The 14,995-nt window shown below is 37.6% G+C and overlaps 1 protein-coding gene across 2 annotated transcripts; it reads right to left on the bottom strand.

The window, feature by feature from the left end:
• Positions 1-1,360: 1,360 nt before the first annotated feature.
• On the bottom strand, positions 1,361-14,746 carry BIVM (basic, immunoglobulin-like variable motif containing). 2 transcript variants are annotated; one of them, XM_009880528.1, is made up of 10 exons: positions 14,140-14,746; positions 12,529-12,655; positions 11,508-11,603; positions 11,317-11,421; positions 9,362-9,456; positions 7,925-8,057; positions 6,761-6,832; positions 5,822-5,905; positions 3,770-3,866; positions 1,361-2,856 (listed from the first exon to the last, which is right to left on the bottom strand). In XM_009880528.1, the coding sequence occupies exons 1-10, from the start codon at positions 14,627-14,629 to the stop codon at positions 2,566-2,568; spliced, it is 1,590 nt and encodes a 529-aa protein (XP_009878830.1). In that variant the 5' UTR covers positions 14,630-14,746; the 3' UTR covers positions 1,361-2,565. The 2 variants fall into 2 exon arrangements, with proteins under 2 accessions (XP_009878830.1, XP_009878837.1); XM_009880535.1 differs by lacking the exon at positions 6,761-6,832 and having other exon boundaries at positions 1,364-2,856.
• Between the last annotated feature and the right edge of the window lie 249 nt (positions 14,747-14,995).

Raw genomic sequence — 14,995 nt, 5'->3', positions numbered from 1 at the left:
GGAGGAGCGCGAAGTACGAAACACCACGTCGCAAAAAGAAAGAAAACGTCTTTTTTTTTTTTTTTTTTTTTTTTCCCCCACCCCCCTAAACACGATCTTCCCCGCAGGCGGTGCTCTCACCCCTCACTGCACCCACCTCCCAGCCCGGAATCCCCAGGGAGCGCTCCCAACGCCCAGCACCTTCATAGAATCATAGAATGGTTTAGGTTGGAAAGGACCTTAAAGATGATCGAGTTCCAACCCTCCTGCCATGGGCAGTGACACCTCCCACTAGACCAGGTTGCCCAAGGCCACATCCAGCCTGGCCTTGAACTTCCTTCTGTGAATGGCAGAAGAGTGAAATAAACTACATGCTTTATTGATGAAGTATGACCATCTCCAACCCAAGAGCAAAATAACTGTAAAAACATTAGTCCATCACAACACACGTACTTAAGAAGAGCAGCAGGCTTCTGTCAGAGAGTCGAGTCCCTGGTCCTCAGCGCAACTATAGTTATTAAGCAAAACTTAGGTATTTATGTAACTCACATTAAGCCTGAAGTACCCCAAAGTACACAGCTCAAGTGTTCTAAAAAAATTTGAGTCCTCGGCCCAAATTCAGCTTGCAAAAATAAAGTCTGAAAATAGCTCAACTGGAAAGTAAGTTTTCAAAACCTATAGGTTTTGTTCAGTCACCAGCCTGGCAACTTTGGGAAATTAAACATTAGAAGTTAAGTCACAGCAGCTGCGCAGGCTTATGAGCAAGGAGATCCCACCTCCAGAATTATTTTGCTAAATAGGCGCTACCCAACGCTATCCTGCAGTGACCATGCCAATGCTGGTAAGAAATGCTGTGCGCCACCCATAAATCACTCCTGGGCCTCACCATCCTCTTGGCTTTCTTGAATACGCACAATTTTTCTGCTATGTTTCTTGGCTATGGTGAAGATTTGGGTATGTGTTTCTTCTAGCCTGCATGTTTGGTCTTCTAGTCTAGATAAACATAGGTGCTATGAGCACCACCGTTACCTTTGGTGGGGGATTGGTGGAAGCTTGCAGAGAGCTCAGGAACTGAGAGCAGAGCTGAGTAAAGCAGACCTGAGAATGGGTTTCCACTTCACCCTGGAAATGAGGTCTCGTTTAGAGAGGAGAGATTTTGGTGAGGAACTGCAGGTATCCTTCAAATTTCAAGGCCTGTGTTTGCCCTTATTTTAATGCCAAGTGCAACACACCAGTCTCTGAATCTCAGAGTCCTGTTGAATAAATATGTTTAAATCAGGAAACAAAGAGTCCGATTCTGATCCTTCCCTTACCTACTTTCCTGAAAATCTTCACTAAACATAGGGTCACCCTTCCCAAAACAAATGAAAAGCAAACAACAAAATAGAAAACAAGTTTTATTGAATGAACAAAAGTCTAAAAGTCTCCCATTTTTGGTTAACAAAAGCAGCAACCTACAAAACCCCTGCATTCCATGACAAATCTTTTTATGTCAAAAAAATGAATCCTTGAGCAGGCATGAACATTTGTACACAGAAAGTTACAACTGTTGAGACATGTTTGGGCAAACAACTGGATAAATCTCAAAATAGGGGAAAAAAGAAAAAGAGACTGCACACAGACACCTGAAAAAGCTTGAATTGTTTGCTGGCTGAGAGGTATATCATCAGGGCTGCCAGCAGTTTTCGGCACTTGCATCGCCTTCATACAAAATGAAAAGAGCAGCAGAAAAATGACAGAGGTTTTAAGACTGAAGAAAGAAAAGAACTGCCAACAGAACACAGTGTTCAGCTAGCTCATTTGGCTAATGGTAAATGCAGTTTTTTAATACTGAATTTCACAAGCCTGTGTTACGAGAGTCCATGCTCTGAAGAGGTTCCAGGATAAGAATTTAGTCACTGTACAGAGCAAAAACAATAGAGAGGGTCCATCCTCCCTGCCACAGGCAATTCCTCTCAGTCTAAACCAGGCATCCAGCTAAGGGAAAAGAAACTGAGACCTGCTTGACAAAATACGATTATCTGACTGACGGAAGTCTACCGGGAACTAAATGGAGAATACACATTCACTTTGTAAATCTGACAAGGTTTTCTAACCTATGTGATTATTTTTTTCCTTTTCATTGGATATGGGCAGCCTTAGTAAAATGGAGTGTTAAAAAGGAAAGCAATGTTTACTTTTGTCCTTACACCATTTGAAGAATAACCCTTTTTATAAAGTCATATCATAAGTCTTCATGCTTTTGAATACTAAGTATTTTCAATGAAGTCTGTTTATTACATTGACTAATTTCAAGCTGCTCTTTTGTTTCCACTGATCAGGACATACTACAATTATTTCAAAAGAAATTATTGACTCTGCTGTCATATTTACTTTTGATTGCAAAGGTACAGTAATCTGTGCTTATCTGTCATTTTGTACATCAGATCTCATCCACTGCAACCGTATCATCAGATTTACTTAAAGATTATGAAGCTGTATCTTATACCATAATTTCTATTCATATGTATTCTAGGACTAAAGATCCCTAATATGCCTTGATTAAAACTAACTTTAATATATCAACTCTATTATCTAAAGTTAATTTTAATCATTTCCATCATAATCGTTATAACTCTGATACCCACTGTTCCTCCTCTCACGAAGATTAGATTTCTTCCACGTAGATTCTTGATGAAAGCCAGCACTAAAAGATCGACCCAGTCGTCCATGTTGTTTCTTAGAGATATTGTCTTCACTCTCAGATTTGGAAATTCCTTGTCCATGTGTTTGAGATTGTTTATCCTGTCTAACGTTTCCAAATGGAAAATTCCACGGACCAAATCTTTGCCAGTTAAGTCTCTGAAAGGCAATGATGCAATGAAGATTTCCTCCAACCTAATCAAAGTAAAAAGGTTCTTTGTTAAATGCACACAGGTGCCTTTCTAAGGTACATAGATATTTGAAATTAACATCTCGTCAGGTAACAGAATTCTTCTAAAAAAAAAAAAAAAGTAACAACACACAAACAAACAAACAAAACACCCACAAAGCCATATCCACAAACAAACAACTCGGCTCAATCAATTTTGGTTGTTTCCCAGATTCAATTACTGCCTTCTTTCTCATATTTTTAAGTTATCCCTTTAAACTTTCATGGGCTAGTGTAACTTATCTTCTGCTAGTCTTTTTCGCTCTCCAGCCACTTTCACACAAATTCTCTCTTCTGGTCCTTTCTCATCCTGCTGACCATATGGTCCTCCACATTTGAAATCATCTCTTCAGCCTATTATTTCTCATACACTTTCAATCCACAAATCAAAAATATACCCCCACCCACAAGATATAGTCCTCTCTATAGGACAGAAAGCTGTATGTATTGACAAGAAGTCCACACAACAGAGACATATGCATTCTTTTTTGTTTCATCCTACTCTACTGTACTTTCTTTCCCACTTACATGTCGCTAGAAGGCCATACACCAAAGGGATCTGCCTGTGATTTGTAGAGTATTTTTATACTTGCTGCAGCTACATTATAAGCCAGCAAACTTAAAAATTGTGACCAAATACATTGTATAGGCAGATACCCTGGTTCATCCTAGTGTGTGCCAAGCTACTGCTGGATTGTATCTTGTCCTGCAGGTAAATACAAATGACTCTGGTATGTAAGTACCCACACTTGACTTTTGTCTTCAGCAACACCTCATAACATATTTCTTTTACTGAAGTTATCTTACACTGCTGAAGTATGAATAAGTTTGCCAAAAATCTACCACGAATTTCCTCCCATCTCAGTAAGTTTACCTTACCTTCTTTGTTTTTCGATGCTGCAATCCTCTTTCTAGGTGTCGAATATCTAGATATTCTGGATTTTGGGTGTTTAGGTCAGTAACAATATCTGCCCACCTACAGAATAAGATTATTACTAGTCAGCTGACATTTATGAAACCTCAGCACCACTAAGGCTTATGTACACACACATGCAAATACGGATCTGCAGCTTTAAATGGTCTTACCAGTGATTTAAAGATGAACAAATGTGTAAAGATATAAAAGCCTCAATATTAGTGACATCAAGCTAGATATAAAAGCATCACTTTTAATCAAAGCATTGGATGATTATTCCTACTCTTGGCAAACACTTTCCAAAATGAGTAAGAGCACCATGAGTCAGCTGCGTTGCTTACCCTTACCAATTCATCAGTTTGTGAAAGAAGCAGCAAAGTGTACTTTAGGCAAGGAGAAACATTAGCTTTTACTTATTTAATCCTCTCTTACCCTTTTATATTGTTTTGTTCAAGCCCTTGGTTTTGTTTTTTTTTCCACTGAGTAAATCTGTTTCTAGCAGACAGATCTCACCATAGTTCATCACTCCTCCGTTTCATTTAATTCCCAACTGTAATAAACTATCAATTTAATCATTCCCCATTCACTCAGTTCTTCAGAGTTTCATAACTCCTTCTAACCCAGCTGAAACAAACATCCCCATATTCCAGACCTCTTTAAGGCTACACATCGCCTTCCCCTTTCTGTCAATGTCTAATTAACTGCTTCTCTCTAATACCACCCTCCAAGTTCAGAAAATCCATTTTTACCCCCACCTTCGCCCTCCTATCTTAAGCACAGAACTTTCTGCTAACTTTCATTGGAACTGCAGCAGGAGGAAGAACGTCTTCACAATCAAAAAATAGTATTACAAAAGTTTATAGTCTATATTCATAAACCTTTTCCTGTGCTATTTGTAGCTTATATACCACAGGACAAAATTCTGTCAGTGGGTGTATAGTACGCCATTTCTCAGAACAGCAACCACATGCATAATGTGATTTTTATTTTGCTGCACTTAATCTCATTAGTCCAAAATATCCAGCTATTAACAGTTATTGACATAGTCACATCAATGACAAAACAAACAAACAAACAAGATATCTGGGTTTTACGTACTGGGTTAGATCTGACTGGCTATGAAACCATCAGATAAGCACTTAGAAATATTTTTTCAAAATAATTAGAGAATAAAGAAGGGGAAACAAAGCAGAAGTTGTGTGATTATTTTTATTATTTTTTCACAGTTGTTTTATCAAGAAAAGTCACTCCATAATTAACTCGGGGGGTGGCAGAGAAGCTATTTGCTAAAACTTATGTTTGGCCACAGAATTGTTTTTCTGAGAAATACTATTCTTTTTCACTGTTCCCTCATTTCAGAAATTAATATTAAGCATTATGAACTAGTATGTCAAGTAAAGCTGAGAAAGCTGTTCTATTAATTTATCATGACAAATATAATAATCGATGAAAAGTCTACATAGTGCCCTCTAGCTGTCCTCATCTATGTCTAGTTTAGACACCAACTCTGTATGAGCCAGACCTCATCATAAATGTGTTGTCTTAATGCAGAGATAAGCTAATAATGCAACAGAGTGTATACAGGCTGTACCTGTGCCTGAGCTAGGAGATCTTGGTAGCAACATAATATTCTGTACACACCCCAGACAAGCCTTTGTACATCTTCCACTGCACCACAAACCACTCCAAGGTTCGTACATCTTGTAAGTCACAACTGGCACGATCAGACAGCTGAGGAGTCTTTTCTTCCTGACTAACCTGAGCTGTGTCACACTCAAATAAGAGGAACAGACTTTGGTTTTCAGAGGAGCCCACACATGTCCTCCCATGTGATACAAAACTGCAGAGCCAGCCTTGAGGTCAAAACAAAGTTTCTCAGTAAAACACATGCTTCTGTTAGAACTATAGTATATTCATTCAAAAGAACTAAAGAGGAACTTGATGACTTTTAGTAGAGAAATAAATATTGTTTTGAAAGAAAATGTACTGTTTTATATTCTTACCAAGTAACGTACCTTTTACAGTGTATTGTTGGATGTTTTCTGCTCGGCTCTCCAATTAAGATCCAATATTCTACTTCTTGCTGCAAGACACGACCTCTGTTCAATAGAAGATACAATCCTAGTAAGATTTATTGTGCATACTAAAAAGAAGAGAGATTAACATTCTATTGTTCCTTTTAAGATTTTTCTAACATCTAAAATTGTTTCCCCAGCCAAACTAAAAAACAGCTCCTATTCTATAAATAGTGTTTGCAATTGCATACATGGAAACTTTTTGTTTCACAAGGCCTGGAAGTGAGATAGAAGCTATTGCTTATTATTTGGGAAAAAGACAGATCTTCCTAGAAAATAGCATTACTCATATGAAAGGCAGTCTAGTGTAAGATCCAAATATAGATATATATGTAACAATGGAAGTAAGAGTTGTGGAACGCCACATGAAGGTGCAACAAACGTCTTCCTCCCGATCTGTGATGTCTAACAGAGTCACAAAAGACCCCTTCCCTTATTTTTAAACTACACCCTAGCTGACAGCTGTTACTAACAGCTGTAGGATAACACGTACAAAAACAAGTGGTAACTTCAATCCCTTCCTCCTAAGTATCTAGTAATAAATATTAAAACCCAAAACTCTCATTTAAGTTTGCAAGCAACTTCCAAGAAACTCAAAGCCTGCAGTAACCCTGTTACGGAAAATTTGTGACAGACATCAGGGCAGACTGATGAGATACAGAGGATTGTTCTGTGACTTCCTGTGTGTAATTACCCTGTGAAAAACTACTTCAGTTTCCACTGTAACAAAACCTGAGATTTTTCTGCCTAGGGAATTAGACAGCATATTGCCTCACTGCTTGCAATAATTTGTTTACTTGTAATTCCCTGTAAAATAACAATGTATGCCATCATTGTACAGATGGGAAACCAAGACACAGGATAGATTAATTGACTTACCTAAAGTCACACTGGAAGTCTGTGGTTGAACTGGGAACTGAACCCAGGTCTCCCGAGTCCAAATCCAGCAACCTAAGATCATACAGGAAGTCTGTGGGTGACCTAGGAACTGCCTCCTCAGCTCAGCCTAGCAATCTATCTACCCACGTCTTCTGGAACTTAAACATTCTTAGCTTGGCTTTTAGAGAAAAGCTTTCCTTTGTAACTAGAATGCAAAAACAGGTAAACAAGAACTGCTGCAGAATCTACTGATAGCACTTCTGGAACCTAAACATAATTCTTCCCAGATATTAGAAGATACGAAGAAAACAGGATGCTTTTCTGGTCTGACCTACAGTCTAAAATAAGGTTATGAAGCAATGAGCTTTTATCATTAGATCTGGTTTTTAGGAAGAAAAACTAATAGTGACTTAAAAATAACATCACAAGGAACTGAGAATCCATTTCAACCATGGTAAAATATTGAAATTTTTGCTCTCAGTCATTACTAAACAATATAAATTCAAACTTGATATAAGGCATGTTAAGTTTCCAGGCACTGGCCCGCATTTTCAATCTAGTAAACAATTTTTTTTTATTTTTTTTTTTTTACCTTGCTCTTCCAGCACAGATTCTTAGTAACTGATCAAGTAAGCAAGCAAGCCATTAACCTTTTGGTAAATTTAAGCAGATTGATGTGTTGGACTTCGCTTTGGGGCATATTTTTCAAACTCTTCTCACTCACAGGGCATGTCAGCGAACGCAGTCTTAATAAAAGACTTCTGTATTCTTTTATTCACATACTAAAGCTTTCATTAACCCCATGGTCACAGTCTCACACTGGGAACAAATTAAATGCAGATGATTACACTTTATTACCTCCACACAATCACCGTTCTGAACTCTAAAAGCAGAGCTAGCATTCTTCATTCCTTGATGCGACTCTACATCTTCAACATTGCCAGAGGTAGACTGCTTGGTAAGCAAAGTGCAAGACTAAGGCTCACCTTATGCCAGTGACCTGTTCTTGTCATTGTTTAGCACTTCCCACCATCAGTATCTGCTAATTTTGTCAGGGATTGTCTTCTTATGCTCACGTTATATAGGGAGAAAAACGGTATCAACTTACAGTAAACTTTTCTGTACGTTTCCACCACTAAAATAAGCATAAACACAGTATCTTACCTATATGCTTTACTAGCTTTTACTGGGGTTGCTTCAAATCCAATTGGGCAAAAATAATGGTTTTGGCAATGGTAGATATAGGCCATTGATTCATCTTTCAGTCCACGTGTGAGCTTTGCAAGGGCCCCTGCAGCTACAAAGAAAGATCAGGTTACAGTACAGAGTGCTTTGGATCCTGCGTAACATATTCAGCAAAAAAAGACCCATTTGATTACATAAAGTAGTTACACTCGTTTTTAAATTAGAGGACACGACCTGACAGGCATGCACAAAATAGAGTTTTGATTTCAAGCTTCTTAGTATTTCATTTCCTGCCTGGTATAAAAAAACCACAACATCTGCCACGCAGTCTGTACTAGGGAAATGCAATATAAAGTATGCATTGTATTTAGATCAAAGTCATATTAAAAATTACTTGTTCTGGAAAAAAAAAAAAAAGAACCGAAAGTATCTCTCAACCTAGGAAATACACAGTACAACACAATACAGTCCCATTGAACCAAATCAGATGTAACATATCAATGATACTCCTGAAATCCCAGAAAGCTTTCAAACGTTTTGGTATCACGAGCTTCTTGGAGCTTCCTAGTCTCACGAACACATTCCACATTTGGGCATACAATATTTTGTAACGTGACTGCAGTGCTCAGTTTCAAGAAAAGACTGGAAAAGGCACTGAAACATGACTGATTTCTAAAATGGGATACCAAGAACAAAATCCCCCAAAAAGTTATTTCCACTTTAATAATCTGCCCCAAAACTTTTCAGCATGTTTTTATCCTTCTAAAGAACCTTCCAGTTAGAAGATAATTACCCAGACTATACCAAAGGCTAATAAACTGTGTATGAAAGTATAATTTTTCTTTAGGTAGCACACTTAGAAGTAGACATTAAAATGCAGCTTCATAAGCTAATTGAGAATAATCACCTAACTTTTAGAGACAGATTTTAGCCAAAGTCAGGCAGAATGGATGAATTCACTAACTTTAAAACTGCATTTTTTTAAAGTATAAAACATTTATTAAATATATTAATACTTTTGTGCCGTACATTCTAAATTTTTATACAACACATATCTCTAAAATGCTGAAATAAAAATGTGCTTCTCCCCTAAACATGTATTACAGCAAACAGATCTTCCAGGAGATCAACACGGGACTTGAAGTGCAGTATTCTCCTGGATACTTTAAAATTCCAGATCTACAATAGCAGAATATATAGCACAGAATATATTTTATCAAAATAAAAGTACAAAGGAAAGTTTTAGGAAAATAAGAGAAAAAGTACAACAAGAAAAATCAAGCAATTTGGAGCTATTTGATAGCTTATCTCAAACTGGAAGTACTACTTACAGAATTTGTCCTGTCAAATGCTATACATTGCAGGATTTTTTAGTTTATATACTGTAAGATGAATGCTTTAGGATTAGCTACATACCAGTTTCTCCAGCTGTCTTGTTCTTCCCATGAGGTTTATACAGAACATATGAGCATCCCTTGATACGGAAGTGATCATTTATTTGCCTAAACCATCTGAAACAATAAGCTTAAAGATTGTAGTAACTCAAGAGTTATTAAATGCAGTTTTCTTTCCTCCCATTTTTCCTCTGCTTGACAGTTTAGAAAAAGGTCTCGGTGTGCTACTAAGTACCTACCACATTAGTATATAGATTGTAGATGACCATGGTACCCTAATACAAACAAAACTTAACATATCCTAGAGAGATGAAAGAATACTCAAAGCCTTTTTCTTCAGTTTGCTTTTTCAGACCCAACATAGATCCATAATAATCAAAGGAAACGTTGCATTTGAAACGTTGGTCCTACTGTGCTCAGTCCAGTCACCTCTAACTTCCAGCTACTCAGCCTTTAGAAAGACACTCAAATTATGAAGTGTCAACCTTCAACTACAATTTGTAAGCTACATGAAGGGAATCTTCTAAGACACCAGAAGGCAGGACCCTTCAAGTGAGACTTTCTGCATATCGTGTTGGGCTTCTGTCACATAAGCTTCACAGTGCCCAAGCACTACAGGAGTCCCATACTGCAACTCCTCACAGCAGCAGTAAGCAAGGACAGGTCTGCAAAGAAGATTTTGTCTCAGATATTCACTTTTCCACGTTAGAAGATTCAAATTCACATCTCTGAAGATAATACCTCAACCATAAAGCCATGTTGGGTGATGGGGTTGACACTTAGCCCTCCTGTTCTCCAGTCTGTCAAGTACTTAAAAATTATTGGACCAGGCAGACAAAAAAGCCTAGTAAAGGTAACTTTTCTGCAGTGCATAGGGCACTCACAGGGCAAAAGGAAGAAGAATTACAAGTTTAACTTTCATCTGTATAGACTGTTGCCATAAAGAGACAGAACATTTCATCAGCTTGGTCTACAAGGGTTGCTATACCCTGACATACTCTTAAAGAGATACAAAATCCGGATCAGAGTCTTCTAAGGCAGAGAAGGCAGTTTTCATGACACACTTCAATGATCTAGCCAGTGCACTACCATTAAAGAACAGACTGCTGCCACATTTTCAAATTCAGCAGCCATATTCTGTGCCAAACTCTACATATTGCCTTCAAAAAAATACTAACTATGTCAAATGCAACTCACGAAACAGGCACGAACATTGCAAAACTTTTAAATCTTACAGAAGGGTAACAACACACCAAAGCCCTGCCAAGATGTTCAATGCTCAAGTATGATATGCTCCTGGCCCTGTTTAATCCCAAAATTCCTCATGAGTTTAATAAAACAACAACAAAAAACCCCAAAGATTTTAGACCCAACTCATCGAGATGAGGGAACAGCAGAGCAGAACTGAAACAGAATTTGAAAGTTCAAACGTTCTGTGACTCTAGCCCCATCTTCCCCCCGCCCCCCGAACAGTTCCATTGCAGCAGAAGTGCAGCACTCACTATCTCAGTTTCAATTCTTAAATTATTCTTTACATAAAGCTACTAGTATACCAGTTGCCTTTTCAGGCTGTTTCAATGACATTAACAAGCATTTAACGTGCATTTTCAAGAACAGGAAAATGAGGGTAAAGAAAAAAATTCCTAACCAGGAGACTGGATTCATTATAGTATTATACAAACATTAAACAAACTGAACCAAAAATCAAATAGAATTTCATGTTCACCTGATCTGTGTAGCAACATTGCACTATACAAAATGGCTTGTGCAAACAACTCTTTGAAAAGTTTCTTTGGGCACTGTCAGAGTACCCAGGTATGCTTCACTATTCTAAAACTTCAGAGGACTAACTTGTGTCAGCCACTTTTTTTTTTCCTTCAAATAAATGATCTACTACTGTATTTTAAAAGGTTCTGCCTCTTAATGTTATTTTTGTGTACGTTAACAATTTAGCTGCATCAAAAGGACCAAACATACCTCATTAAAGTTGTATTTCCAGTGAAGGGACCAAACCTAATCTCCTCAAATGGGGGCTGAAAGCCCAGTATATGCAAAGCTTCTTCTTGAGTAATAGGTGGTAAGCTGGGAAAAAAAAAAAAACGTTTAATGAAGTAATCAGCAACATATTTTAGACTCTCTGGAGGCAAAGCAGTCTATGTGTGACTTACCTTCCAGCTCCCAGTGTACTATATAAGAAATTCCAACAAGACACTAAGGACGAAATTCCACAGGAAGTCTTGTATTGAGGTCGGCTAACACAATACCTAAAACAAACAAAATTCCAAACACATCAGTCAGCTTTCTTGATTTAGTTTCAGGAGCAACCTGAACTACTCTTTTGTGTGCCATGCCATTGACATGCCATTTTATATTAAAACTTTTTATGTTGCCTGTATAAAATTTAAAAAAGTGCATTCTTTAAAAAAAAAAAAAAAGAAAAAAAACCAGAGCATATATGTTAACCAATTTCTTTAAGTTTGTCAGATACTACTACCCCATTTCACACAAATCAGTCACATTTCTAACAGCCCTGGTAGAGTTCTGTACAAATGATCCTGTACAAAATAACGGTTCTATACTAATATAATGTACAGTTTGATCCAGTCTCTTCTAACATGTGAACTTGTAGTAAACTGCATCTCTACCAATTTACTAATGAGTGTCATTCCAGGTCACAGATTCCCAAGGCTAACTCTAACTTTCTGATGTCACAGACATACAGTAAGAACCAGATGGATTCAGTAAACTAAGTGAATTTAGTGAACTATCTGCATATGATATAGGTTGTATAGAACTGACAGATTCTGATCAAGTATTTCCCAGTGAAAAAAAAAAAAAAATCAGGAGTAAGACATATCAGTACTATGTCTAAGGTTACTTTCTCCCTGACTATGCTAATGAACTTACAATTATTTTTAGCAGTGAATCTCCACATAATTCTTTTCCTTACTGAAAGAAAAAAGGTATTTAGAAAGAAAAATGGGTTTAGAATTTCAACAGATGGGAGGGAAGCTCATTCTTCTTGTAGAAAGTATGAGATTTAGTGTATGTATGCTTAACATATCCCCACTTCAATTAAAAAAAAAAAAGTATGAGGACATTATTACAAAGTTTGAAATCAGCTACCAGCAACAGTGTTTACCGACAAACTGTATGGGGATAACCTTAAATACAATTCATAAATACTACCATCTCCGGAGGTCCAACACTTTCCTCTCCTTCACATCTTCAAGAGCAGAACGCTGAGGACACTCCCTGTATTGTTTGCTTTTTTTGTCGACAGATTTTTTCTTTGTCGCTTGTTTCTTCATGTTGCCTACAAAACAAATTTCAGAAACAAATGAATGCCTATTTTACCTTTCAAATCTTTCTTCTTAAATATTTTTAGTAATAGCATACACCTCAAATAGAGACCCTGATTGTGTCACCAAGTGCAAACTGGGACTAAACATTAATTGAAGGAAAAGCTTAAATACATAATCAAGATTGTCAACAGGTTTGTAAAGCTGCCATTAGCTCCATAAACATCGTGTTTTCCTGAACAGAATTAATGATGACCTGCCCAACTGCTTAGAGAGAGCAGTCAATCTGATTATTCTAATGCGTTAAATCATCCATCCCAGAAATAAGACTCTCAGACCAACATGGACTTCCCACCTCCTAACACTAAATGCACAGCAAAATATAATAGACCACTTGTTTTTCACAGCCAAGCTCTGTAACCAGCTACACTTTCTGATGAAAACTTGTATGCAAATCCAGCAATAATAATATATTCCCCAAAAGTCTTTTCCTTTCTGTAAGCCACTGAGGCAGTGGAAAAAGAAAGAGTTGGGCCATGTGCTAGAGCAGGAGTATTTCTGTCCCACTTTGAAGCCATCATATCCAAATGAAATATACCACGTGTATTTTAGCAAAAATGATCATCCTGTAAGATATAATCATTTGTTTCTTATTTTTATTTAAGGACAATACATGCACACATGAAAAGGCAACAGCAACTTGCCAAACACGTCTTCAAGTTTTGCTAAACCGGTTTCATACTAAGGTAGAGAAAACAGCAATTTGAGTAGCTAGCTAAGCCATTAAGAAAAAAAATCTACAGCCCACTCTAGATAAGCAGAGGGATTGCAGGACGATGAAAACCAAGTGTGTATGCAAGTGCTTGATTCACAGATGCAATCTGTGACTCCGCAGGGAAAGAACATAGGAGGCAGCAAGGACGTCAGCTTTAAAGAGAAGGGCTCCCTAACACTGTATAGATCTAGCAAATCAAAATAAATACAATTCTGTTACAGAAACCAACTGCTTTCCTAGGTAACTGTAATGGTTTCATTTACTTCTTGTCATAAATAAACCATGTCTTTAATTTCAAAATACATTTCTGAAGTACCGTGAAACATGTCTGCAAGTGACACACCTGTACTTAACAGGTAAAAGTAACCACCACACAATGCGCTAGGTCCTACTAGAAGAAAGAAAAACACACCAAAAAAACCCAAAGGAAAAAAAAAACAACATCAAAAAAACAAACACAAACCAGAAGCCACTCCAAACAATACCTCAAATAATGACACACAGTTAAGCAGAAGCCAGCTTTTAGAGCCACTTCCCCAGGCAGCTACACTTGACTTTCACTACTCCTACATCACTCTCTCCTTTCCCAATGAGCAAGTTCTCTGAAGTGACATACAGGCTCTTCTATAGCACTTCCTGAAGAGATACCTGTGCTGAGCCTCTCCGTAAACAAGTTGTAAACATGAAGCCTTTTCCTATAACATTGAATCTTCATCACCTCACCTCCTTTGTTCTTCAGATTTGTGGTCATGCCATTGAACTCCGATTTGTCGATTTCCCATGCCAGTGGAAGCTTTCCAAGATCACCAGGCAAGCTTTCCAAGTTAGTATCTTCACTGTAGATTATCTCTGAAGCACCAGTTTGAATGCTGAGTAAGCTAGGTGTGTTATTTCCAACGTTTAAGGCAGCACTGCCTGACAGACAGGCACTAACTGAAGCACTTGGGCTTTTACAAATAGATGTTACTCTGTTTAAAAAAGCATAGTCTGAGCAGATGGTATAAAATTTCTCTCGTGTATGAGTCACAGGACATCCCCATGGATAATGCCCATCTCCTCTAGAAACCAAGGACGCAGTTGAGGCGTCTGACATGCAGTATGGCTTCACGGGATCACGTAGAGAAGCTTCTGGGGATTCTTTCCCAGGTTTGTTTTCAGTGTTTCCATTACTTCCAGAACCATTCTCCTTTTCATCTTCTGAAATGTTAGGCATTGAATGATACTGAAAGAGTATGGTACAGCTAAGAATATTTTTTTCTTTACGTTTTAATTACAACAGAGTTTGCATCATTGCTTCCATTGCCTCTGCAAGCTATTGATGAGGTACCTGAAAGAAAATGAGAAGTTAGTACAGGTGTCTCAATCAACATAAAACACACAAAGCTTATTTTTTAACTCATACTCAATAAAAGCTGAAATGCCCTTTAAGATACACCACACCATATACCATGTCTTTTCCTAAGCGTCTCTAGAATTCTACAAACAGCACTTTTTATTATTTGTGAGGTGCCCACAGCATACACCACAGTGACAACCATGAAGACATCATGAGTAATTAGACATATAAACCAGTACAAGA

This window comes from Charadrius vociferus, unplaced genomic scaffold, assembly GCF_000708025.1.
Source record: "Charadrius vociferus isolate BGI_N301 unplaced genomic scaffold, ASM70802v2 scaffold180, whole genome shotgun sequence".
Taxonomy (NCBI): Eukaryota; Metazoa; Chordata; class Aves; order Charadriiformes; family Charadriidae; genus Charadrius; species Charadrius vociferus.
Note: the sequence above shows the minus strand (reverse complement) of the source record. Positions and strands in the feature narration are given on the sequence as shown.